This window comes from Benincasa hispida, chromosome 7 (assembly GCF_009727055.1).
Source record: "Benincasa hispida cultivar B227 chromosome 7, ASM972705v1, whole genome shotgun sequence".
Lineage (NCBI taxonomy): Eukaryota > Viridiplantae > Streptophyta > Magnoliopsida > Cucurbitales > Cucurbitaceae > Benincasa > Benincasa hispida.
Window position 1 is genome coordinate 47,958,655 of NC_052355.1, and position 26,602 is coordinate 47,985,256.

Consider the following 26,602-nt stretch of genomic DNA (forward strand, 5'->3'; position numbering starts at 1 on the left):
TATTAAAAGAGATAATGATGCGGTTTTATCTTTAAATATTGGATTTAAAATTGTTGATTAGGATTTAACCCAAAATTAGTAACATAATCTATGCCGTCCATTGTTAGATTAAGTCTAATCCCACCGTACAATATAGACAGCGATTGCTAATCAAAGTCGCCTCCTGGGCCCATTCAGCTAAGCAAAGCTTTCCCAATTGGCCCACTTTGGCTGAACAAAGCAACCATTTTTTTTAAACAAGATAATCATTAGTTAGTATTTTAGTACTTAATTTGTTTTATATTTTTAATAGAATAATACTTATTTCCATAACTCAATTGGCTAAGAAGTTATATTCTCAACTAAAAAGTTGAAAATTTAAACTCTCCCCTAATGAATCCAGGGTTATCCATTTAGATTCCTTTTCCATCCGGCACCATTACAAATTTGATAGTTAGTTGTTAAAAAGTTATTAAGTTTAAGTACTACTTTAGTTTTTGTACTTTTTATTTTAGTTCATTTTGATCGATATTTTTAGAATGTACATTTTGGTCCCTATAATTTCAATTTTTGTTCATTTCAGTTCCTATACTTTAAAAATGTTCATTTTGATGGTTGTATTTTAAATTTTGGTTTATTTTGATCATTATACTTTAAAAAAGTGATCATTTTTTTTCTTCATTTTCATTTTTAAAGGTTCAAAATGACCACCTTATAAAAATTCAAGGACCAAAATAAACTAAAGTTGAAAGTATAAGGACCAAAGCGACCATTCTAAAAGTAGAAGGACCAAAATTAACTAAAGTTGAAAGTATAAGACCAAAATGAATCTTTTGAAAATAGAGGAACCAAAATGAACCAAAACCAAAAGTATAAGACCAAAATAGTATTTAAATAAATTGATTATTTACTTTTTTTAAAAAGAAGAAAATTATATTTTTAGTTCTCGAATTTCGAAGACTAGTTGTCTTTGTTCCCTAAATTTCTAAGCATTTTATATATATATATATTTTAAATTTTAAAAAATAATTCTAAAATATTATCTCTTCACTCTCTTCCCATTTTCTCAGATTTGTCTCCTCCTCCCGTTCTTTTTCTCCCTCTTCTCACTTCTGCAACTTGGGGTTGGGCCTAACAATCTTCTCACGACTTGTCTTTGCTTATACCTTTGTGAATAAGAATTATCACTCCCACTAGTTAATATAATTGTAGGACAAAAATTATAAACCATAAATCTATTAAAACTAACTTAGTTGGGGTTTTTTGGATGTAAGATTGAGTTTTATGGGCAGTACACATTTTTGTACGGAAGATCCTTTTTTATGAGCCCAAATAAAATTTGATCCAAGATTCAAAGTTGTTCGAGAAATGACCTTTTGCTTACATTTATTGCATGTGAAAGTACCATTTTGTTCGCAGACCACGCACAAAGGCCTGTCGCTCAAACAAATTCTTGTTCCTTCCTCTCGCTTCTTCCTTTTGTTCTTCATCAGACACAACTGCAAATTTTTTCTTTGATTTTTTTTCTTTGTTCAGATTCTTCCTCTTGTTTTTTGTTCCTACCTCTTGCTTTTCGTTCCTACCTCTCACTTCTCACTTTTTTTCTTGTTCCACATCTGACACAACTATAATTTTTTTTTCCTTTATTTAGATTCTTCCTTAAATTTTGTAGTTTTTTTCCTTTGAATTTTTTTCCTTCATTTGAATTCTTGCTCTTGCTTCTTCCTCTCATTTCTTGATCTCACTCTCGCTTCTTCCTCTCATTTTGATTCACGCTCTAATTTACATATTTGATTCAAGAAGAAGATGACAAAAATAGAAAAAATCATCAAAAGAGAGGGTCGCAGTGGGCATAAAAGCCTGAAATAAGAAACGCAAAAAAATGAAAGAAAAGAGTAGTTAGAAGAAGAAAACGCAAAACGAAAAAAAAAAAGTGGAAAAGAAAGAAGAAAAAAATGAAAAAAAAAAAAGGTTGCAAAATGCATAAGGAAGAAGGTTTAAAGTAGTAATTCTATAAGATGTGATATCAACAGAAGACTAAAATTCATTTGTTTTGAAACTTCGGCTACTTTTCATTTGATTCTTTTCTATACAATTATTCAAAAGTTGAAGGTGGAGGACAAGTTTTATGGTCTAGAGAACTCATTGAATCAAAAGCTAACATATTTGTCTCTCTTGATTTTATTAATGCAAACGAATGGATTCCAATTTTCAAACCATTTCCATCTTTGATCCTCACTAAACCATTATTGGGTTGTATGTCCTAAAACTTGCAGTTTGTAATCTTTAAACATATTCTATTTGAAAAAAAATTGTTATTAAGGTTTATTCAATAAAGTTGTTATTGAACATGTAAATTACACTTGTAAAGCCTAAATCTAACTAACTAACGAACCCCTGACTATATGTATACTTAAACTTTATGTAGAGACAGAAAAGAGGATCATGTTTGAGTATATAGCCAAAACGATCTATAAGTATAAGGATAAGGTTGGGTACTTTATCCTGGGGACACTATGGATGCGACCCACTTTATATTTGATACAAACGATGTGATCACGAAATCGTTCATGTGGAGACATGCAAGTGGAAGCATCCTATGCAAAAGATGTTTGCATAAGACTAGACCACGAAATAGTCACTTTTCTTTATAACACCATTTGCTGTTAAAATTGACTATTTCAACTCGATGACCTAAGGTAACTCGATCTCAATCCTGAGCTAACTATGAACTCCTGTTTATTTGGGATTATCCTTTAATCTGCAGTGGTGAAAGTGGCTCAACATCGCCGCTCAATAAGCTTCCCATTTTCGGAGTAAGACCGAATAGATAGCTAGGGACATAGTTTTGCAAGATGGAATTCCCTCATACCTGTTTTCAGGGGTAGTAATAGGTTGTTCATTTAAGTACTGACTCCTAGTCTTAAACAAGGGCCCTGCCCTGTCTGTGACTGAGAAAGGCTCGATTTATTAGTAGAACCATAATCAATTGTTCATTAGTGGATCAGTAGAGACTTAAGGAGCAAGTGAAAGAACCAATTAAGGTTCATGAGCGGAAACGAAGATCGGACCAAAATCCTAATTTTTACAGAACTCACAATTTTACAGAAAACATATAGAAACATTATGCATTCAAATTAAATTTTACAGCATGCTAAATGAAATTAGATAAAAAAGAAAAGGGATAAGAAGACCTTAGCTTTGAAGAACCCTTCTTCAAAATCCTTCTCTAGAAAATCACGATAAAAAGTAATTCCAATTGGCCACGAACTCGAAACCCTAATTTAGACACCACCAATTAGTTTGCTCTATATTCTTTGGGATGAGAATCTAAAGAGTTTGTGGGCTCTTGGAATTTTGGGAGGGGGAGTGAGAACTGAGAGAGGAGAAGAGATATTGAGGAAAGATTTCTCAAAACTGTTATATATATCACCCTCTCTATCAAAACGAAGAAGAAGATCAAAATCTTCCAACCACCCACTCACATTACGTGAGTTGAGAGAGAATAGGGAAATGAAGTTATTTCCCTCTTTTAATTTCAAAAAATATAAAAACTAATATAACCTATAGTTTAAAATTGTATCATATACAATATAACCTATAGTTTTAATTCTCTCAACAATGGTATTTAATATAAATCTCATTTATATTAAGTTTAATTATAAGAGTCCAATTCACATAATTAATATTTGAATCATATTCAAACATTTATTTCCTCCCAAATAAACTTTATAATATATCAAATACATTATAGTAATTATATCATATACAATTAAATTAAATTAATTATATCACATATAATTAATTTTCTCAATTAGTTTGAACAATTCAGATTGATCCAAAATTGATTCCCATTTAATCCTCGTTGAGCTACAGAGGGGACCTCATGGACCTATAGTTTGAAGTTTCAATAGTACTTGAATAGTTAATTAAACTCATTAATTATTTAGCATTCATTATCTATCGGGCACTCCACTAAAGATTGACAACTGCATTTTTCACACTATAGATATATTTATGTGTCCATTGGATATAACCAGTCAACAATGCGATCACCCTTCACAAATTACTCACAAGTACAACTAGGCCAAAATTATCATTTTTCCCTTGTAGTCACATCTAATTTCTTAAGTACCACTGATCCCTCTAATGAACAATAAGTTATAGTCTAACTATGACCAAACCCTTCTTGGGCCAAGAAAGAGTGTGGTGCCACATTGTTCAAGCCCCAGAATCAACCCTAAAGTTTTCCCGATGTTGGGGAATGAATGAATTTCATTTTGTGCAATTGTGTTTTCAATTCCACCATCAGACGAATCCCCAAAATGGTAGGCTTATTGAGTCAGTGGTCTAGCCACTCTCACCCATACAAATCAAAGGATCAAGTTCACATTCATAGGCAGGAGTTCACAACTTACTTAGAATTCAGTTCTTGTCACTATGGTCATCCTGGTGAAATGTAACTCTCTATTATGAACGACGTTATATAATGAGACTAGTCATTTCGTGGTCTGATCTTATACAAACTCTTTTGTGTAGAATAGCTCCGCTCACATGTCTCTACATGAATGATCAGGATTAGATCATTTGTAGCACTTTACAACAATGGTAACATCTACAAAGCGGGTCGTACTCGTAGTGTCACCAGGATAAGATATCCAACCTTATCCATCTACTACAGACTATTTAGGTTTTCACTTAAACATGATCTACCTATATGTCTCTACATACATGTTTAAGCTACAGATGATAACCTTGGATGTTATACAAACATCTTATTTATTTAATAAAAACATGTGATGTTTTATTTCAATTTTAGTTGCATTAACCACAAACCAATAAACTAAGATCCAGGGTTATCTTGTAGCTTAAACATGTATGTAGAGACATACGGTGGATCATGTTTAAGTGATAACCTAAATGGTCTGTAGTAGATGGATAAGGTTGGATACCTTATCCTGATGACACTACGAGTATGACCCGCTTTGTAGGTTACAATTGTTGTAAAATTCTATAAATGATCTGATCCTGATCATTCATGTGGAAACATATGAGTGGGGATATTCTATACAAAGAAGTTTTTATAAGATCGGACCACGAAATGTTTAGTCTCATTATATAACGGTGTTCATAATAAAGTCTTACATTTCACCAAGATGACTATAGGTAACATAACCTAAACCCTGAGTGAGTTGTGAACTCTTACCTAAGAAGGCGGTCCTTTGATTTGTATGGGTGAGAGTGGCCAGATCACCGAATCAATAAGCCTACCATTTTGGGGATTCATCTTATTGGGGAGCTAGGAGTACAACTACACAAGAAGAAATTCACTCCTTCTCCAACGTCGGGGTAAGTAGATAAATTGCTCCCCTGAGGGCTGATTTCAAAGCTTGAACAATGTGGCGCCACACCCTCTCCTGGTCTGAGAGGGGTTTGATCATAGGGAACTATGACTTATTGTTCATTAGAGGGATTAGTGGTACTTAAGGAGTTAGACGTGACTATAGGGGCAAAACGGTAATTTTGGCCCAACTGTACTTACGAGCAATTTTTTAAGGGTCGTCGTACTATTGAGTGGTTATATCCAATGGACACAAAAATATATCTGTAGTGCGAATAGTGCAGTTTTCGGTCTTTAGTGAAGTGCCCGACAGTTAACGGATGGTGAATAATTTTAATTTAATTAAATGAGTTCAATTAATTATTCACATACTGTTGGAGCTTCAAACTACAGGTCCATGAAGTCTCCTCGGTAGCTCAACGGGAATAAATGAGAATCAATTTTTAGATTAATTTGAATTATTCAAATTAATTGAGAGAATTAATTATATATGATATAATTACTATAATGTATTTGATATATTATAATATAAAGTATACATAACATGAAATAAATATTTGAATATGATTCAAATATAAATTATATGAATTGGATTCCTATAATTAAATTTAATATAAATGGGATTTATATTAAAAGTCATTGGTAAGAGAGAATTGAAACTATAGGTTATATTGTATTTGATACAATATAGAAACTATAGGTTATATGTTATATTTGATATAACATATAGTATAATATATATTATATGATAAAGTAGTTATCATATATATATATTAAATGTTTTATTAAATAAATCAATTAATTTAATTTAATTTATTAATTTATTTAGAAAAACTATTTTTTGGAGGGAGTTGTAACTTGTAATGACTAAATCCAATAAACTAAAATCCATACATATATTATATATTATACGGAGTTGTGATGTCTAAATCCGATATATATTATATCGCTCAGAAAGTTCTCGACTGATTTGGAAGTTGTTCAAAATATGCACATGTCGATCACCATGTATTATGATAACAGTGGAGCAGTTGCCAACTCAAAGGAATCGAGGAGCCACAAACGCCGAAAACACATTGAGCGAAAGTATCATCTCATCAGGGAGATAGTACACAGAGGAGGCGTGATAGTAACGAAAATAGCCTCTGAAGATAATCTTGCAGATACATTTACGAAGGCTCTCCTAGCTAAAATGTTCGAGGGTCACCTAGTAGGACTAGGACTACGAGCTTCATAAATCTAGGGCAAGTGGGAGAATGTCAAGGATATTTAGATGCCCTAGTTTATTGTATTTTCTCATTACTCAACATTGTATATACTTGTATATATGTTAATCCATTAGAGTTTTAGTCCAAGTGGGAGTTTATTGGGTTGTATGTCCTAAAACTTGCATTTTGTAATGTCAAACATATTCTAATTATCCATAAAAATGTTATTGACATTTATTCAATAAACTTTGTTGTTGAGTCTGTAAATTGCACTTGTAATAACTAAATCCAATAAATTAAGATCCATGGCTTATTACATGAATACTTGGACTTTATGTGGAGACATAAAGATGGATCGAGTTTGAGTAAATTGCCAAAATGGTCTATAGTATATGAATAAGGTTAGATACCTTATTTTGGTAACACTATTGGATACGACCCACTTTGTATCTAGTACAAATGATGTGATCATGTATCGTTCATGTGGAGACATGTGAGTGGAGGCGTCCTATTCAAAGAATTTGTATAAGACCAGGACCAAGAAATAAGTCACTCTTACTTTATAACGTTGTTTATTATTTAAGACTGACCATTTCAAATCGATGACCTAGGTAACTCAACCTTAATCCTAAGTTAACTATGAACTCCTATTTATTTGGGATTATCCTTAGATTTGCATAGGTGAGGGTTGACTCAATAGCATTGGCTCAATAAACCTCCAATTTTAGGGGTAAGACCGAGTAGATAGCTGAGGATATAGGGTGCAAGACAGAATTCACTCCTACCCATCTCTAGGGATAGTAGAGATGTTGTTTTTTTAAGTATTGATTTCAGGTCTTGAACAAGGGGTCTCACTCTCTCATTGGCTCAAGAGGACTTGATTTAGTGATTGGATCACAAATCTATTGTTCATTAGAGGATCTGTGGGACTTAGGGAATAAGATGTAATTTCGGGGGTAAAACAACATTAAACCTGTTAGGGTTGATGCCTTAAATATCGTAGGGTCCCATAGTTTGTAATTGTAATGTACAAACATTTTATTTATGTAATAAAATATGTGATGTTTTATTTCAAAATTAGTTGCATTAACCACAAACCAAAAAATTGTTGGGATTGGTGTCTTAATTCTCCCAGAGTCTCGTAGTTTGTAAACTTTATACACATTTTTATTAATAAAATAAGAGTTATTTTATTTGCATTTACACATATCCAATAAACAAAGATCCGTGGTTATTGTAGGTAAACTTAAGCATGTATAAAAGATATACAAGTGGATCATGCCTTAAGTAATAACCTAAAAGGTCTGTATAAGGATTAAGGAGAGATACCTTATCCTAGAGACACTACTACAAATAGATCAGACCACGAGATGATTCGTCTCTTTATATAACGTCGTTGATAATTGAGACCTACATCTCACTAAAACAACCATAGGTGACATGATTTTAATTCTTAGTGTTTTGGGAACTTCTGCCTATGAGGGCAGTTCTTTGATTGGTATGGGTGAGAATGGCTAGATTGGCAACTCAACAAACCCACTTTTTTTTGGATTTGTCTGATTGGTGAGCTGGAAACTCAGATACACAAGACGGAATTCACTCCTTCCCCAAAGCAAAGGTAAGTAGATAGATTGCTCCCTTAAAGGCTGATTCTGGGTCTTGAACATAGTGGCCACATTCTCTCTTTGGAAGAGAGGATCCAGTCATAGTAGGACTATTACTTATTGTTCATTAGAGGAATTAGTAATACTTAAGGAGTTAGATGTAAATATAGGGGCAAAACAGTAAATTGGCTCAGCTATACTTACGAGCGATCTATGAAGGGTTATCACACTATTGATTGGTTGATATGGACATAGAAATATATTTGTAGTGAGAAGAGTGTAGTTGTCGGTCTTTAGTGGAGTGTTCGACAGTTAACGGATGGTGAATCTTGTGACTAAAGAGTTTAGTCAATTATTCACGTATCGTTAGAGCTTCAAGCTACAGGTTCATAAGGTCCACTTAGTAGCTCAATGGATTCAAGTTGAGAATCAGATTTTGGGGTTGATTTGAAGTGTTCAAATTAACAAGAGGATAATTATATATGATATAATTGGTGTGATGTATGAGATACATCGAGTGGAGGAATTAATGTAAATATGATTTACATTAAGTACCATAAAAGTAGAAAAATAATTATGGTTTGTATGTTTCATGAGATGAAATATTAAAACTATAGGTTATAAATATAATGTGATAAGTTGGTTATCATATTTATTTATAATATATTAATATATGATAATTAATTTATTTTTCTCTAATAACTGATTGAGTGGGAGTTTATTGGTGGTTTTATGGTAACTATGAGATAAAAGGAAAATGGTTTTTCTAAAATTAGAAATTACTTCATTCAGAAAGTACTCATGGATAAGTTATCAAGTGAAAGAGTTTCACTAAGCGATAGCATTGAGAGACTACATGATCAGCTAAGCGATCGCTTATCTTTGACTATACGATAGTTAATCAGCTGATCATTGCTACACGATCGAGTGGTTAAGTCTATACGATAGGCTTCCGTTTACTGAACGATCGAGCACATCGTCTATACGATAGACCAGCTTCTTATCTCCCACTTGCTCGATCATCTACTCGATCGTAGACATCCAGTTTCTTCATCAAGCCAAGATCAGACAGAGCCCACAACTCCTGGATTCTCACACTGAGAATACCAAGGTAACCATTTTGGTAGTGTTTTGACTCAGTTCGTGGATCGAGTTAGACTCGATTGGGTGCGAGGAGCTGTTGGTCGTTCATTCTGTTCGTGGTTGTGTTGTTGAAGTTTCTTTCGTTACGTTTGAGTGTTGTTCTTGGACGCTTGTAGATTGTTCGAGGGATTCTTGAAGAATGGTTCTTCAAAAGTATGCATCCTTTATCTCTTGTATCATCTTATAGCATGCTATAATTTCTATTTGTGCATGACCTATTAGTTTTCGTGTTTAGACTGTAATTGTTTGTGTTCAATTCGAATGGAATTTGGAATGATCCCTTCCGCTGCTCATGAAAATCCCCGCGTTTGATTTCCTTCATAAATTAACATCTAAGGGTATCTTGTAGCTTAAATATATATGTAGAGACATACGGGTTGATCATGTTTAAGTGATAACCTAAATGGTTTGTAATGGATAGATAATATTGGATACCTTATCCTGGTGACACTACGAGTATGGTCGCATTGTAGATGTTACAATTATTGTAAAGTGCTACAAATGATCTGATCATGATTATTCATGTGGAGGCATGTGAGCATATTCTATACAAATGAGTTTATATAAGATCGGACAACAAAATGTTTAGTCTCATTATATAACGTCATTCATAATAGAGACTTACATTTCACTAGGATTACCATAGGTAACATGACCTGAATCCTGAGTGAATTATGAACTTCTGTCTATGAAGACAGTCCTTTCATCTGAATGGGTATGAGTGGCCATATTGCCCACTCAACAAGCTTACTATTTTGGGGATTCGTCTGATTTGGGAGTTCGGAATATAGCTACATAAGAAGGAATTCACTCCCTCTCCAATGTCGGAACAAGTAGATAAATTGCTCCCTTAAAAGTTGATTCTAGGACTTGAACAATGTGGCGTCATACCCTCTCTTGGCTCGAGAGGGGTATGATCATAGTTGGACTATGATTTATTGTTCATTAGAGGGATCAATGGTACTTAAGAAGTTAGATGTACCTACAGGGGGAAAACGGTAATTTTAGCCCAGCTGTACTTACGAGCAATATATCTATAGTGCGAAGAGTGCAACCGTCAATTTTTAATGGAGTGCCTGATAGTTAACGGATGGTGAATAATTTGATTAAAGAGTATAATTAATTATTCACATACCATTGGAGTTTCAAGCTATAGGTCCATGAAGCCCCTCGGTAGCTCAACGGGATTAAATGAGAATCAGTTTTTGGATTAATTTGAATTGTTCAAATTAATTGAAGGAATTAATTATATGTGATATAATTAAGTTATTTTAATTATATATGATATAATTACTATAATATATTTGATACATTATAATATAAAGTTTACAAGAGAGAAAATAAATGTTTGAATATGATTCAAATATTAATTATATGAATTGGATTCAATTAAATTTAACATAAATGTGATTTATATTAAAAGTCATTGGTAAGAGAAAATTGAAACTATAAGCTATATTGTATTTGATATAATATAAAAACTATAGATTATATGTGATATGTGATATAACATATAGTTATGTATATATGTATAATAAATTAGTTATTATATGAATTAAATTAAATTAAATTAAATTAAATTAAAAATTTTAAATTAATTAGTTTTTTTATTTTTGAATTATTTGGAAAGAATTAACTTCCCTCCCCAATTTTTTCTCCACCCACATATTATATGGGTGGTTAACAGAGAGAGATGGTTGATCTTTCTCTTTTATGTCAGTGAATTTAGAATATAGAAAAGCTCTGTATTTTTTCTCCGAGAAATTTCTTCCTCTTTTCTCTCAATTATTACTCTCCATCTCAATCCAAAACCACCATAGCACCACACCTCCTGGATTCTCACCCAGAGAATATCGAGATCACCAATTGGTAGTGCCCTTTTTGGAGTCTTCGTGATTTTCACAGGGAAGATGATTTGTGAAGATTTGGTCTTCAAAGGTAAAAGGTTACTGAAACCCTAATTTATTCCTCTTTTTTTTTTAAGCATGTTATATTTCTGAATTAAGTGCATAGGTTATTTTCATATCTGTAAAATTTTGTATTCTGTAAAATTGAGAAGATTGGAACAATCCATCACTTCTGCCCATGGTTCCTTCAATGGGATCCTTCAATTGGTATTAGAGCCAAGTTTAATGACCCAATTTTTTTCAAAATTTTTAGAATAATTTTTACAGTTTTGGTGGGTTATTGCATTCAACTTGTTCATGTGATGTGCTGTATTGAATGGGTTTTGCAATCAATGGATGTTTACGGGATTAGGCAGTATAGATTTCATTGCCTTATTTTACGATTTTGTGTTGTAAAGGCCAATGTTTTAGGGCATAAATAAGCAATCGAGTCTATAATTTAGTCCTCGAGTCGTTCATGTTGTTCCTGGTGTGATCTTATGGAAACGAGGCCAAAATCGGAGGCATTTCGAAGAAGTTCGAAATCGTATAGTGGGCGACTGTACAGTAGCGTCGTGACGCCGTGCCCTAGTGTCACGACACTATAATGCAGAGGACAAAGGTTATTTCCATGGAGTCACGATGCTAGGGCACAACATTCTGACACTCCGAGACAGAGATGATGCACGATCCATTTCCGGTCTAATGCGATTCGTGGTCTGCTGGTTCGGTTCGTTCGTGGTCTCTCCAATTCGAGTTGGTTGGGTTCTTCTAGACCAGTTCATGGCTGGTTTGAGCTGTTTGCGGCCTGGTTTGGATGGTTCAAGACCTGATTCACCTGTTTCAAACCGGATGGATATTTATTTATAATAGTTAGATTTAAATTTTTTTTTCAGGTGTCTAATCCCAGTCCGTTAATTGTTTCTTTATTTTATACATGTGATGTGTGAATTTCATTTATATTTATATACCATAAAGTATGTCATATAGTATAAAATCCCACCATAGGTTATGCATTTAATTTCATGCATCATTTAAGTGTTATAATATATGTATATGCATGATTTAATTAATATAGCATGCCCATGCATCATATAGTATAAAAGTTATAACATATGCATGCATGCATTAGTAGCATATCCATGCATCATTTATATTATAAATGTTATAATATATGGTTCAATGTATGTATGGATATATGCTATTGTATGTTTCATTACTTTATTATATAAATTTTATATATATTAGTAATGAAATGAAATTGCATGAAGCATGACACTACCTTAGATAATTTATAAATGTTATAATTTACCAAAGTATGTCAAAGCATGCAATGTATGATTTTAATTTATTTATTTTGTTTATAATTGTTATAACAAAATGAAATTAGAAATTAAAATCTATAATTAAGAGTTGCATGCAAACTTTAGGTTAAAAATCATCTTTTAAATTTTTTTTAAAATATGATTCATATAGACCTAAGAACATTTTTCTAATGAGATTAGAATTTTAAGTTTAATCTTCTAATTAGTTTAATAGGATTTAATCGATCTTAATTAAAAGATTAAATATTGTAACAAATGTATCTATAAGAGACCTTTTGTCTAAGGCTAGTTCTGTCTAGGCTGGGGTATTCAAGTTGATGGAAACGTAATACCCCTACTTGGGAACTTACTTATAAAAGTGAATTAGATAGATTTGTTACAAGCATGCAAGTTTGATTAAAGTTGATTAAAGTTTGTTAAAGAGTTTAATGAACTTTAATCAAAACTGTTTAACTATCCAAAGACAAGTGATGTTTTTGGACAAATTAAACAATCACTTAGATAAAATAAGTAACCGAATTTTCCCAAGTTAATTAACCCTAGGTAAAACGCTCAGTGGGAGAAAAATGGGGTATATGATAATTCATTTTATCCTCTTCATGTTTCTCCTTAAAAATTCACACAGTGAGATCTATACTCGACCTCGAGGCACCATGGGTGTCTCCTATGGGTGGCAATTGTATAGATCAATATCAAGGTGAATGGAGATAGTGTTTATAGTAAGTGGTAGCGGGACATGTGACAACACATCCCTCAGTCTCTCTCATTAGTTTGAAGTAAAGTTTCATGTATGGCCTCGTGGCACCGTGAATGTCCCCCTAAAGGATGACATTTTTGTATGACGTTTTATTCAAACTCCAACAATGGATAAGGTTGCTTTAGTTTTATGTCCCAATCGGTTTTTCCCTACAGTTTGTTTATTGGGACGAAACTCTAGGACCTAAAATGAGAGGTTACATTTACAAGAATTGTTAAGCGAGTCTAACAAATTCTGGACGAAACAATGGTGACTGATAGTTATATTAACAAGGTGTTGTTATATCTATTGGTTGAGAATGTCTCATTTCAGTGAAGGGGCATTTGATCACCCTATGGTGACTTTTGTTTGCCTCACTGAAACATCATTGTAAAATAGATGTCATTTAGGGTACATTAGATTTTTTTTGGCTAAAATTGATTGTGCCTATTTGTGCCCTTTTTGGAGTGTTCATGATTTTCACAGAGAAAATGATTCGTGAAGATTTGATCTTTAAAGGTAAAAGGTTTCTGAAACCCTAATTTATTCTTTTATTTTTTTAAGCATATTATATTTCTAAATTAAGTGCATAGGTTATTTTTATCTCTGTAAAATTTTGTATTCTGTAAAATTGAGAAGATTGAGACGATCCATCACTTCCGCTCATGGTCCCTTCAAGACCCAGCTGTTATTACGAACAACCAGTGAAGGGTCAACTTACTGGTCATGGTTATTAAGTGGACAGAAATATATCTACAGTAAGAAGAGTGAAACCATCGAGCTATAATGGTGTGTCTCGATGGTTAACGAATATTTGATTAATTCGGATTAAAGAGTTTAATCGATTAATCTTAAATCGTTGGAGCTTATGATTTATAGGTCCATAAGGTCCTCTACTAGCTCGTAAAAGATTGAACCTTGGATTAGAATATTGAGTGAATTTGAAGTGTTCAGAATTGAAATTAGAGTTTGCAATTTGAAATGTTCAAATTCAGTTTTTAGGGTTTGGATAATTATTTTCGATATGATTAACGTTTAATTTTGTTGAAATTATACGTAATTTGAGAGTTTAAATATTTAAATAATGATTTAAATATTGATTACATGAATAGAATTCATATTTGAATTAAGTATTTTATTAATTTAATATTTGATATTAAATTATTATTTAATTAATTAAATATATTAATTATTTAAATAAATCATTTTAATTTATAAAATTCAATTTTAGAATTGAATTTTAGTTTTTTTTTATCTAAATTTATTTTAAGTAAAATTAATTAGATTTAAAAATCAAATAAAAATGAGTTTTAATTGTTGAAAGTGGGTTTACCCCAATTTCAATTAGATAGTGGATTAATCCACATTTTAATACCTATCCCACTCATATAAGTGCTAACTGAAGTTTCAATTAGCTGAATTAGTTAGTGCTTGCATGCTTGAACATGATAAAAGCTTCAATAATATGAGATTGAAGCTTAATGCAAGTGGTTTTTGAGAAAATTTCAGTAAAAATAGTTTTGCTCTCAAGCTCTCTCAAACTCATCACAATCCTTCTTAATTAAGAGTTTCACCATTCAAATCCAAGATTGAGAATAGTAGAAAAGATTCTCTTGGTAGTCTACTGAAGATTTGAAGATCAAATTTGTGGAGATTGCAAAGAATTAAGTGGAAATCATCAAAGGTTGTATTTGTTGAAATCCTTTTCTGATTTAAAACTTGTTTTAGCATGCTTTTGACTCAAATTAAGTATAATTAGAGTGCTTAACGATTCTGTTAGCTTCCGTTTTATGCATCTTTTTTCCATCATTTTATTCTTCTGCATTTTTTTAGCATACTGTAATTTATGTACTAAATGCATGATTGTATGATGTTCTTTTGTAAAATTCTGTATTATGTGAAAATTAGAAAATTTGAAGGATCCACTTTCGCTTATGGACCTTTAACTAGGTTCCTTTAATTGGTATCAGAGTTTTTGATTTTGGTCCCAATTTTTCCAGAATGTTTTTTTACAGTAATGGTGGGATTTAGCATTCTTGATTCATATGATGAATTCTATGTTGAATATGGTTAGCGTTAATGGATGTTTCGAGATTGGGTAGTATAGATTTATCGATTTAATTTACAAAAAAAAAAAAAGAAAATTATAAGGCCCTGTGTTTTTTAGACATTAATTTGCAATCGAGTCTATAATATTTGTTGTTGAGTCATTCGTGAAGTTTCTGACCAAATTTTGGAGATATCGAGGCAAAATTCAGTGAAGTTTTGAAGCAGTACAGTGAGCGACTATATTGCAACGTCGCGACGTTGTGCCCTAGCGTTGCAACTGTAATGCGGTTGACGAAGAAATTCTTCGAAGTGTTGCGACACTAAGGCACGACATCGCGACGCTCCGAGATAGAGAATTCACGCGGTTCAGCTCTGGTTCGCATGTGCTTTGTGATCTGCTAATTCGGTTCGGTTCGTGGGTTCTCCGGTTCAAGGTTTTTGGGTTTATCTAGACCAGTTCGGGGTCTGGTTTAAGGCCTGATTCACCTGTTTCGAACCAGATGGATATTTTTTTAATAATTATTATTTCTATTTCTTTTAGGTGTTCAATCCCGATTCGTTAACTGCTTTTAAATTATGCATGTGATATATATGTCATAATGTATGTCATATAGTATAAAATCTCACCATAAGTTATGCATTTAATTTCATGCATCATGTTATATTATAAATGTTATAATATATCTAGTTGCATGATTTACTTTATAGCATGTTCATGCATCATATAATATAAATCTTATAATATATGCATGCATGCATTAATAACATATCCCTGCATCATTTATATTAGAAGTGTTATAATATATGGTTGAATGTATGTATGGATGATTGTTATTTATTTCATTACCATATTATAATTGTTATATGTTAGTAATGAAATGAGTTGGCATAAAACATGAATCTACCTTAGGTAACTTATAAATGTTATAGATTACTAAGTAGGTCAATAACATGCTATGTATAATTTTAATTTGTTTGAATTAGATAGATTTGTTACAAGCATGCAATGTTTGATTAAAGTTTATTAAAAGTTTATTAAAGTGTTTAATAGACCTTAATCAAAATTATTTAAATCCAAAGCAAGTGTTGTTTTTGAACAAATTAAACAATCACTTAATCAAAATCAATAGCTCGGATTTTCCTAAGTTAATTAATCTTAGGTAAAACACTAAGTGGGAGGAAAATTGGTACATGATATTTCATTTTTCTCTTCACGTTTCTCTCTAAAAATTTAGATCTATACTCGGTCTTGAGGTACCTTGAGTGTCCGCTATGAATGGTGTTTGTATAGATCAGCTTCATTTGCGAATTTTAAAGTTTCAAAGGATTAACCAAACAAAGGGCCCAGTTAGGGCCAAGTTTGTTAGGGTAATGAAAGGGCGGAGTCTAAATTAGTTTCCGAATTGGAAGCCTCCAAATTGGGTTCAAAATATGGTAGAATCGAAATTGCAGACAAGAAGAAGAAAAGAAAAAGAAGATGATAATTCCGGTGCGGTGCTTCACTTGCGGCAAGGTACACTTCAAATTCCGCTTCGAAATTCTTGCCGCTTCTCTGTTTTAAATAAGAAGAATTCTGTATAATTTAATTTCAGGTGATCGGTAACAAATGGGACACTTATCTCGAGCTTCTACAAGCAGACTATCCCGAAGGGTAAGACACGATCTCCATTTCTTCTTCTTCTTCTTCTTCCTTCTCCTCCTCCCTAATTTGTGCCCTAATTTCTGAAACTAAATTGAAAACGTAGTAGCAATTAATTGTGGAAATGCAGGGAGGCATTGGATATGTTAGGGTTAGTACGGTACTGTTGTCGGAGGATGCTTATGACTCATGTGGATCTCATCGAGAAGCTTTTAAACTATAACAGTAATTTGATCTCTTTCTGCAAATTCATAATTCTCTCTTTCTCAAATTTATTCATTAATTTTTATATGTATATGTTAATGTGATTACGATTATTGTTTATTGCAGCCATGGATAAGTCTGAAATCATCTAGCCAATTATGGGGAATTGCCAACACAAGATTTCTGCAATTCATTGATTTAATTTGTTGGAGATTTTTTAGTTTTCTCGCAAAGAGAAACTAACGCGATGAGTTTCTCTTACTATTATTATTATTATTATTATTATTTTACTGACACTTTCTTTAAATAGATTAAATTATAAAAATTTGCTCTGGAAACGTTGTCATACACAAACTATCAAAAATACCCTCACGAGTCACGTCTTAATTTAATATTATTATCGTTTGTTTTATAGGATTTGGAAAAAAGTTCAAATCTCATAGACCTGCAAAAACATATATACATTCATATCCTAACATATCCTAATTTAAATTATCAAATAAAATTGTTTGATTTTTTTTTTCACTCCTACATTGAAATAAAAAACAAACTCTCTATTTTTTTTAACCATGGTCCATTACACTTAAATTCAGTTCCCTATCTTTTTGTTCAATTTTTTAAAATTCCCTTTTTTTTTTTTTTTGGCAATTATTGGTAATTAAAAAATATATCTTATTCCCTATTTTATTTGTTAAATAATAATATTTTCTTTAAATCACATTTTATCTTTTTATATCTAATGTTATATCACATTAATACAATTTGATTTAAAATAAATTCAAAAATTTTATCTATAACTAGCTAGATTTAAAGTCTCATATCCGTGAGGTATCTCCACTCCCTTTTCTTTTGTTTTTTTAGAATTTTGTAATTCTCTCTCCCCAACATTTTTGCTTCCTTTCTTGTGTAGAGATTGTACAAATTCTGTTGTGGCATTCAAATATATTTATTTTCATTTTAAAATTTGTTAATAATACCATATTCTCTTTTCTTTTCTTCTTGTTTAAGAAAATTTTAATGGTTATGTTTTAAGTATATCTTCTAGGTCTAGAAAATATAAATATAAATAAAAATTCAATCTAAACCTAAAATCTAAAAGAGGGTATGAAATAAAATTAAAGAAGTACAATAAAACTATAAATCATGTTAAAAGGGAAAAAAATAAAATTTAAAACTTTAAATCAGGTTAAAAGAAATAAAATAAAAACATCATAAAAATCATATTAAGAAAACAAATATATAAAAAAATCTATATACTATCAAAATCTAAAATCTAAAAGGGATATGAAAAAATAAGTACAATAAAACTCTTGATCACGTTTAGAGGGGAAAATCAAATAAATCACAAAACAAAATTAAAAAAACACAATAAAACTCGTTAAAAAGAAAAAAAAAATCACATAAATCACGTTAAAAGAATAAAAATAAAAAATAAAAAATATGTTTACTATCTAAATCTATGGACACAAAAATATATTTGTGGTAAGAAGAGTTCATGGTCTTTAGTGAATACTGACAAATGCTATGATCCTACAAAAAATATGCGACCTAGGAATTTTCACGATACCATGCTCAATTGGAGGGGTCTATAGTGGCCAAGCACTATGTGATCTTGGGGTGAGTATAAACATCATGCCATCAATCTTCAAACAATTGAGTATTGACACACTCACACCCACGACAAATATTCAGTATATTATTATCATGGATATTTTATGTCATCTTAATTATTGAATATAAAAATTTATTATTAATTATTAATATTTTAATTAATTTATATTTATTTAATTAGTTTTATTAATTAAACAAAACAATTGAAATAATGTTTAATGGAAAAACATTCATTTATTGATATTTTAAATGATTAAATAATTAATCAATATAACAATATATTAAATAAATAAATTTAATTGTAATTATATTACTTGTTTTTTTACCTTGATTAAATAATTATTTAATTTTAATTTCTATGTTCAAATTTGGTAAATCAAACTCATTTATTTAACTTCCTAACATTAATTGTTCTGCAATCGAAGTACATACATTAATTTTCAGACATTTAAATTTTAAATATTTAACATCTATATCCATGAAACAATATTTATGATCCAAACAGTCCCTTCGAGTAGAAACTTTTTAAAATTTTAAATAAAAATTGAGATATGAAATAATGTTGCAGTGACCTATAATGAAAATTTAGAGTACCACATTATTTTAGATCACCACTATATAATTCTAAGTCTTGATTAAAAAAAAAACTAAAGAAATTTTATTCCAATTGTAGTTTTGAAATGGAAAGTATTATAACTTTTGAAAGTATATGGATACTTTTTAATCAAATGACCAAGTTGAAGAATAGTATTTATTATAATTTAGCTTTAATATACTACATTCTTTGTTACTTCGCTACCTCAACATTTCTTTTATTTGAAAATTTTGACCATCTAAGTTTAGAACTTTAATTAATAAAATTATTGTGTCGAAATAAATCAAAATTTAAGGATATTAATTGATATTTCTTTCAAAATAATAAATAGGATATATAAAAATAGTGGTGAATCGCATGTAGAGGTGTTCAAAAAACCTAATGACCCAACTTAAATGAGTTGATAATTCAACTCAAATCGCATGGGTTGGGTTGGGTTCAAATAATGAAGATTTTGTGAGTTGGGTTAGTTCATGGGTTCACCTAAAATAACCAACTCAAGCTTATTGTTAACTTTAATATATATATATATATATATATATATAAACTTATGATACAGTTATATATACATATATTTATTTAAGTTTTATTTTTCAGATAATTTATTCTCCAATAACTTCTAAAAATAATTTTTTAGCACTTTAGAAAGAAAAAATTCATTATATAAATAGAAATTATGTTTAAATCTTAATTCAATATATGAAAATAATTAAATCAATTTTTTTCGTTTTAACACCTTATTTCTTTTTATAACATAAATTTAAATAAATAACTCATGGGTTTGGTTCATTTTTTAATAATAATTATTTGGGTTGAAGAAATTAACAAACAAAACAATTAAATTTGGTCTAAAAAGTTCTTTAACCCAACCCAATCCACGAACACCCCTAATTGCATATCACATGTTGTGGAAGTATTTTTCAAAATAAATGTATAATTTTTAAAAAATAATAATTATTAATCCTCCACAAACACAACTTCTCTTGGTCACATTCTCAAGTTTAGAAAATATTATCCAATCATAGCTTTAAAAAATATGGTATTGTGGAAACATATAAATAAATGTATTTAAGATCTTCCAAACAAATTCATCTAAGAACAACCAATTCTGAACATTTGACTTGAAATAGAGAAGATTTTCTCTCTTTATTACCAAATTTTTACAATTTCTTGGAGATGGTTTTTTTTTTCTTTTTTCTTTTTAACAAGTGAACTCCATTAATCAACCAAGCTCAAATTTTAATAGCTAGTGGAAATGAGTATTTTTAATGGGCAGTATAAACAAAACAATTTTCATGTTTGAGATATTGCGAGAGCTTTTTGTTTTTGCAAGTATGACAAAAGAAAATAATAAATAATAAATAATAATGTAGACAGCTTTTTAAAAAATGATATTCTATCATTATTACTTTTTTTAAAATAAAAAAAATCGCTTAATATATTTCACATTAGGTATAACACTATATCTAATAATTAAAGAATTAGGTTTATGTATTTTACAATTTGTTCAAAATTTGTTATACTAAGATATTTTCATTGTTTTTTTCGATAAAAAACATCTACAAGCATTTTTATTATAAGTTTTGGGAATATATTCACAAATTCTATTTGCTTGCAATAAAATTGTTGTTATTATGATATGAATGGTATTAGAGAGATACTAGGGATATATTAGTAATTAGCTAAGTAATTGGTTATAGATCTCTACTAGAGAATTGAGAAGGGAAACAATATTTTGAAATATGGAATAGGTCTTGAGAGTATCTCAAGATTAGGGAGGGTCCACATATCTCGAACACCTGGTTTATCTTGTATCTTCGTTATCGTTTATCTTTCTATATATTCGGGGTTTATTATATTATTGAACCAATTTCGAAAATTAATTTTAAAATTTATTGAAAGTACAGAGATTATAATAGAACATTTGTAAGTGTGAAAATTAAAATTGAAAAAACTTAAAAGCACATCAACCAAAATGGTATTTTAACCTAAGAATTATATCGTTTGCATGCATTCCAAGATATGGTGATAAACTTTTTTATCAAGTTTATGACTTAAATACTTTTTCTGTTAACAAATGTTATAACTTATATGAAATAGAGCAATATTTGAGTGTAGTCAATATAGATACCACTATAATTATATACACAAAATATTTTAAAACATTTTTAAAGAAAAATACAATTTATCGTGTGGCAAATTATAATTGGATAACTGTAAGATGAGTGTAGTATAAGCTCAAATATTGTTCAGATGTGCAGCCATAGCCATGTATTGCTTTAAAACTTTTTTTTTCCTCCTTTTTCAATAGTGGAAATGCAAGGAAACTTTGCAACCAGTTGCTTTGTCTTTCCCAAAAGAAAAGCCAAGAGATAAATCTCTTCCCCATGAATTCTCTACAAAGTTTCAACGTTCAAAAGGCTCATTTACTAAAGGAAATACAAACAGACATGAAGAAGATTCCATAAAAATCCAAATTTTCAAGACAGTTAATCAACTGAGAAACTAAAGAACAGAAGAAACTTTCATTCCCAATGGCATCTACCCTTTTTAAGACATCCAAATTTTGAGCCCTTTTTCCCAAATGAAGCAACAAAGCAGACTGATGACTTCACTGAAATGGTGAGTTATGTCAAAAATGAATGCCTTGGGAAACACTTTCCATCCTTGTGGACCTGAAAATTTTTTCAAAACACAAACTCATCATATAATGTGTCACCAAGTCAGTTGCTTAAAATTGCCATAAAAACTGCCCAAATTCTTCAATATTATGAGCTTTGCACTCAATGTTCATACCCTTTTAATGGCAGTCTCATAAATTTGTCTTGGGGTTGTTCAACTTTGAGAAGTTGATTGGCTTTGGAAAAGGAGCAATTTCTCAGATATTATTATGAATGATCATTAGTGTGTTTTGCTTCAAAAGTCAAATTATAATTATTACTGATAAAGATTCATGCAACTTTTTCCATTTTGTGTAATGGGTTTGAAGAGTTAATTGAATATAGTAACTTTTGATCCCAAAGTTAGCATTTTTACCTCAGGAATTTGAGTGTTCCAAGTCCCATTTTCCTCATTACAGCCCATTGTGTCTTCTTTTTCATGAATTGGAGGGAAATTTGCCCACTGAAAAATCAAAATCAGTTTTAGATTAAAAAAACATATTGCTTTTAATTAGATACTGAAGAATGTTGCTTACATTTTTTGCTGCTGTTCTAAAGGCTTCCTTGTGAGTCATTTCAGGATTTTGAGCTTTGAGTCTTCTGATTTCATCCCTGTCCCAAACAGAAACAGATTAGATTGAGAACTTCTTTTTAGAAGAAACACTCCTAAAAGTGCTTCTTGAAGTATTTTCACTCAAAAGTAATCTCTTAAAGAATCATCAGACTCATTAAAAGAACAGTATGAAGTATGAAACTTTGATATCTTACTTGATGAAACAGTTGTATGCTGATGGAGCACGCTGTCTTTTCTCAGGAGCTTCAAATGATAATTCAATGAAACAAAATTTACAAAGTTAAAACTTTTCATATTTGATCATTTTATTGTTGCAAGTCTAATTGCTTGCTAATGTTCTTACGCTTGTTTACAAAAGGAGGTGTCACAGGAATCAAGCCTTCTTCAACTTCATACTCAGAAAATTTCAATTTTGATCTTTTGAAACTGTCAAAGAACTTCCCCGAATTCATTTCTCTACAAGCTTCTTTAGGCTGAAAGAACAAAGGGAAGCAAAACAAAAGAAAATTTTTAACTTTAACAGCAAAGAAAATAATGAACATTGAATCAGAATTCAAGAAGAGAGAATGGAAAGAAAAAATCTCCAAATACCACATTGCAAGATAAAGAAGACAGAAAATGAAGAGGAACCAAATTGGCTTTCATCATGTTAACAGAAAGGAGGCTCGAGCAGTGGCCACACGTCACAGTCACCGCCGTCGACAAGCTGCTACACGGAACGCTAACCTACGTTTGAAGGCGAAAGTAAAGACCAAAAAACATGGAGAATCATTCACATGGATTGAAAGTCAATAACAATGAGAAGAACACAACTTACCAACAAAATGGTGGTACAGATTCCACATTGCACATAACAAATCTTTTCAGGCAATTCAAAGAGATTGTTCATTGTTTTATTGTAACAAAAAACAAACAAATCACAGTGTGTTTGTAGGGTTGAAGGATAGAGAAGAGATGTAAGAAAGCAAAGTCCAAATTTATAGCAGATATGTTGTGAGATTGAAATGTTATGAAGGAGTTTGGCATTAAAGTTTAAATGTAAGGAGTTGTTAAATGCTGAAAAAAACTTGGGAAGAGTTTTGGGAAGTTGGGTTCAGAGTTCAAAGTTCAATGAAGTGGGATGAGTGGTACTTGTTTGTTTCATCTGTCATTTTTTCTCCTTCAATTTTTCCAACCAACAGCTGCAGAAGAGATTGGTGTGTTTTTACTGATGAAAGTGAAAGTGCACAGAGTTTTTACCATGATGTCTGGTTGGAATACTTATTGCTTTGCAATTGGGAAAACAGGCATTTTAGAATCTCTGTCTTTCTCCAACTGTAAAGGGTTAAAATGGTGGTAATCAATCCCTCTTACACCATTTTCCTCATTCCATTGGCTTACATACTGCTTATCATAGTAGATTATGCTACTAATCTACTAGTTATTCTACTTTTTATTCATTCAATTACATTTCTCTACTATGACATCTCTGCTTCTCAAAATAAGTTCATTTTGAAAACTAAGACAATGGGAGACTCTCTCTCCTCTCCTTTTATCTCTTAGGCTCCATCAATTTGCTCGACAACCATTTGATTTTTAGAAAAAAATAAAGGGAATAACACATTTTTAGTTATTAGATTTTGACTCTAGTTTCTATTTTGTCTCGTATTTAATTTTGTTTCAATTTAGTCACTAAATTTCAAAATATTATAATTTTACCCTTGAGATTTGAATTTTGTTTCAATTTGATCTTTAAATTCCAAGATTTTATATTTTTAACCTTAATTTTTCATTAAATTCTCATTGCCGATCATTGACGTTAATTTCTATTCATTAATTAAAAATAATTATGAAATGAAATTCTAAATTTAGTTTTAAAAGTGATAAAGACAGTAAACCTCAATTAATCATAATTCTTTTATCGATTTTTAATCTATAACCAAATTCAAAACTTACTAAATATGTAACATTTTGAAACCTATTAAGAGATTCAAAATTAAAAATAACAACAATAATAATAAACCTGTAAACATCTAAGTAACTTTAACTTTTTGTTTGTTATCTATTTTCTATGAATGTTCTAAACAAACAAGTCAAGTTTTGAAAACTCAAAAAATAATTTTAAAAAACTCATTTCATTTTTAAAATTTGACTAAGAATCCAACTCTATTACCTAAAAACGACAAACTATAGTAAGAAATTAATATATATATATATATATATTATAAAAAATTAATTTTCAAAAACTATAAACCAAATGGTTTGTCCCAAACTTTTCTGAAAGGTTGTCTAAGAATTTAAAAACCATCGCATAAAGAGCAGAGCCACACGATCAACGTTTATTTGTATTATAGCAGCTTCTAACTTCACCTTTCTTTTTACATTTGCTTTATACATATGACATAAGACATAAGAAAACACATTTTTCTTACCATACTTCTAAAATGATGATTCTACAAAAAATTTAAAAAAATGTTTATTTGTGCATGAATTAGGTTACCAACATTCACATTAGAAATGAGGTTACAGGATAAAGCGTAAGGTTTGGATAGGTCGAAATAAGATTCCATGCTCTGTGGGTAGAGTAGGCTAAGAATAATTCTCTTATTGTAACTTAAAAAGCATCGAGAAAGTGTTGCAAGTGTCATCATAGGAGCATAAAACATGACAATTTCTGCATTGGGATTTTACTCCATCCATTCAAAATCGAAACCAGAGATTAAGCAAAGCAATTCATAAACATCCCCATACCAGTCCCATAGCTGGACAAATCATATAGACGTTTAAACCAAATCTCATGGCACATTGTAAGGTAGTAATCCAAAATTAAAGAACGATCAAACCACATATCAAAACATGCGAAGTTTAAAAACCAGATTCCAAAAGATCAAAGATCAAAGAAACAGTAAGTTCATAAACAAGCCTATCATAAGATCAAAGAAAACACCAACACGTACCGATTGAGCATTTACCACATCAGTTTCAGTAAGCAAACGGGATAGAATGCATGTGTGTCGGTGTATTGAACAAAAGTAAATGATCACCCCCCAAACCATTTCACAAATAGATCACTTTTTACTCACGACTCAAAACAGAACAGAAACTGCAATTCAAAAATTCAAGACATCATAAACTGCAATAACCCGAAAACCAAAACAATTATACAAAAGAGGGATGCAAGTTATAACTTGACTCCATCAACGATAAATAATGAAAGAAAAAGGAATTAATATTAAGATATCTTGTTTTGCCAAAGAAATCAACACCAGAACATCGGTATTACCGATATCATACAAACAATTTGTTTACAGTTCTTAAATAATAGTTATGGAGCAAACAAATTATACAGATAATCACGTTCACGGACCTTAATTGAACTCAGATAAACCTAAACCACTGTTAGGGCAGTACACAGCTAAACCAAGAATCTCATCAAACATTAATTAGTCAGCAAAGAAACAAAAGAGGGAAACTTAGCAATTTATTAACTTTGTACCCAATTAAAACAATGGTAACTAAAAGAGTTCTGTCCAAACATGTTTAGCTAATGCTATGGTTCTTGAAGCAGGAGGAGTTGTTTTAATAAGTAAAAAACGTTAATACCTGGGATTTTGGAAGACTACCATTATTCAAATATTTCTTCAAATGAGATTTAAGAAGACAATACTTTAACCATAGAACATAGAATATACAAATGAACTACAATAAAATATAATATAGAACATGAAACATACAATATCATATTCAAGTATTGCTTCAAACTATAGAACATACATGAAATGATTACTTAATCCTGGATACATAATAATAGGAACCACAAGAGGGAATATAGAACATAAATGGTCTTTCATGAATGAAAATACACATAAAAGCAGAGAATATGAATAAAAATACGCCAGATCTAAGCACTATCAAATCAGAAACTCACCAATGGTACAGAATATAAAAGGAAGTAGACTCCTCAGCGCAAAAATATATGGTTTCCTAGAAGCACATAATCTATTAAACCATAAACCAAAATTTAACAGTTATTTCAAGGATAATAATCTCAAAAACACTGGCTAAGTAT

At 30.7% G+C, this 26,602-nt stretch overlaps 2 protein-coding genes across 4 annotated transcripts; one reads left to right on the plus strand and one right to left on the minus strand.

Moving 5' to 3' along the window:
- The first annotated feature begins 16,511 nt into the window (after positions 1-16,511).
- LOC120082016 (DNA-directed RNA polymerase subunit 10-like protein) lies at positions 16,512-17,634 on the plus strand. The gene is made up of 4 exons (XM_039037223.1): positions 16,512-16,784; positions 16,864-16,922; positions 17,041-17,135; positions 17,241-17,634. Exons 1-4 carry the CDS (start codon positions 16,749-16,751, stop codon positions 17,264-17,266), a joined length of 216 nt encoding a protein of 71 aa, XP_038893151.1. The 5' UTR covers positions 16,512-16,748; the 3' UTR covers positions 17,267-17,634.
- Positions 17,635-21,604: 3,970 nt separating this feature from the next.
- Positions 21,605-26,600, minus strand: LOC120082060 (axial regulator YABBY 4). Of its 3 annotated transcripts, XM_039037281.1 has the most exons (8): positions 26,462-26,600; positions 25,491-25,636; positions 23,146-23,280; positions 22,898-23,027; positions 22,749-22,797; positions 22,517-22,592; positions 22,357-22,443; positions 21,605-21,995 (listed from the first exon to the last, which is right to left on the minus strand). In XM_039037281.1, the coding sequence occupies exons 2-8, from the start codon at positions 25,587-25,589 to the stop codon at positions 21,948-21,950; spliced, it is 624 nt and encodes a 207-aa protein (XP_038893209.1). In that variant the 5' UTR covers positions 25,590-25,636; positions 26,462-26,600; the 3' UTR covers positions 21,605-21,947. The 3 variants fall into 3 exon arrangements, with proteins under 3 accessions (XP_038893209.1, XP_038893208.1, XP_038893210.1); XM_039037280.1 differs by lacking the exon at positions 26,462-26,600 and having other exon boundaries at positions 25,491-26,411; XM_039037282.1 differs by lacking the exons at positions 25,491-25,636; positions 26,462-26,600 and adding an exon at positions 23,372-24,414.
- Positions 26,601-26,602: the final 2 nt, after the last annotated feature.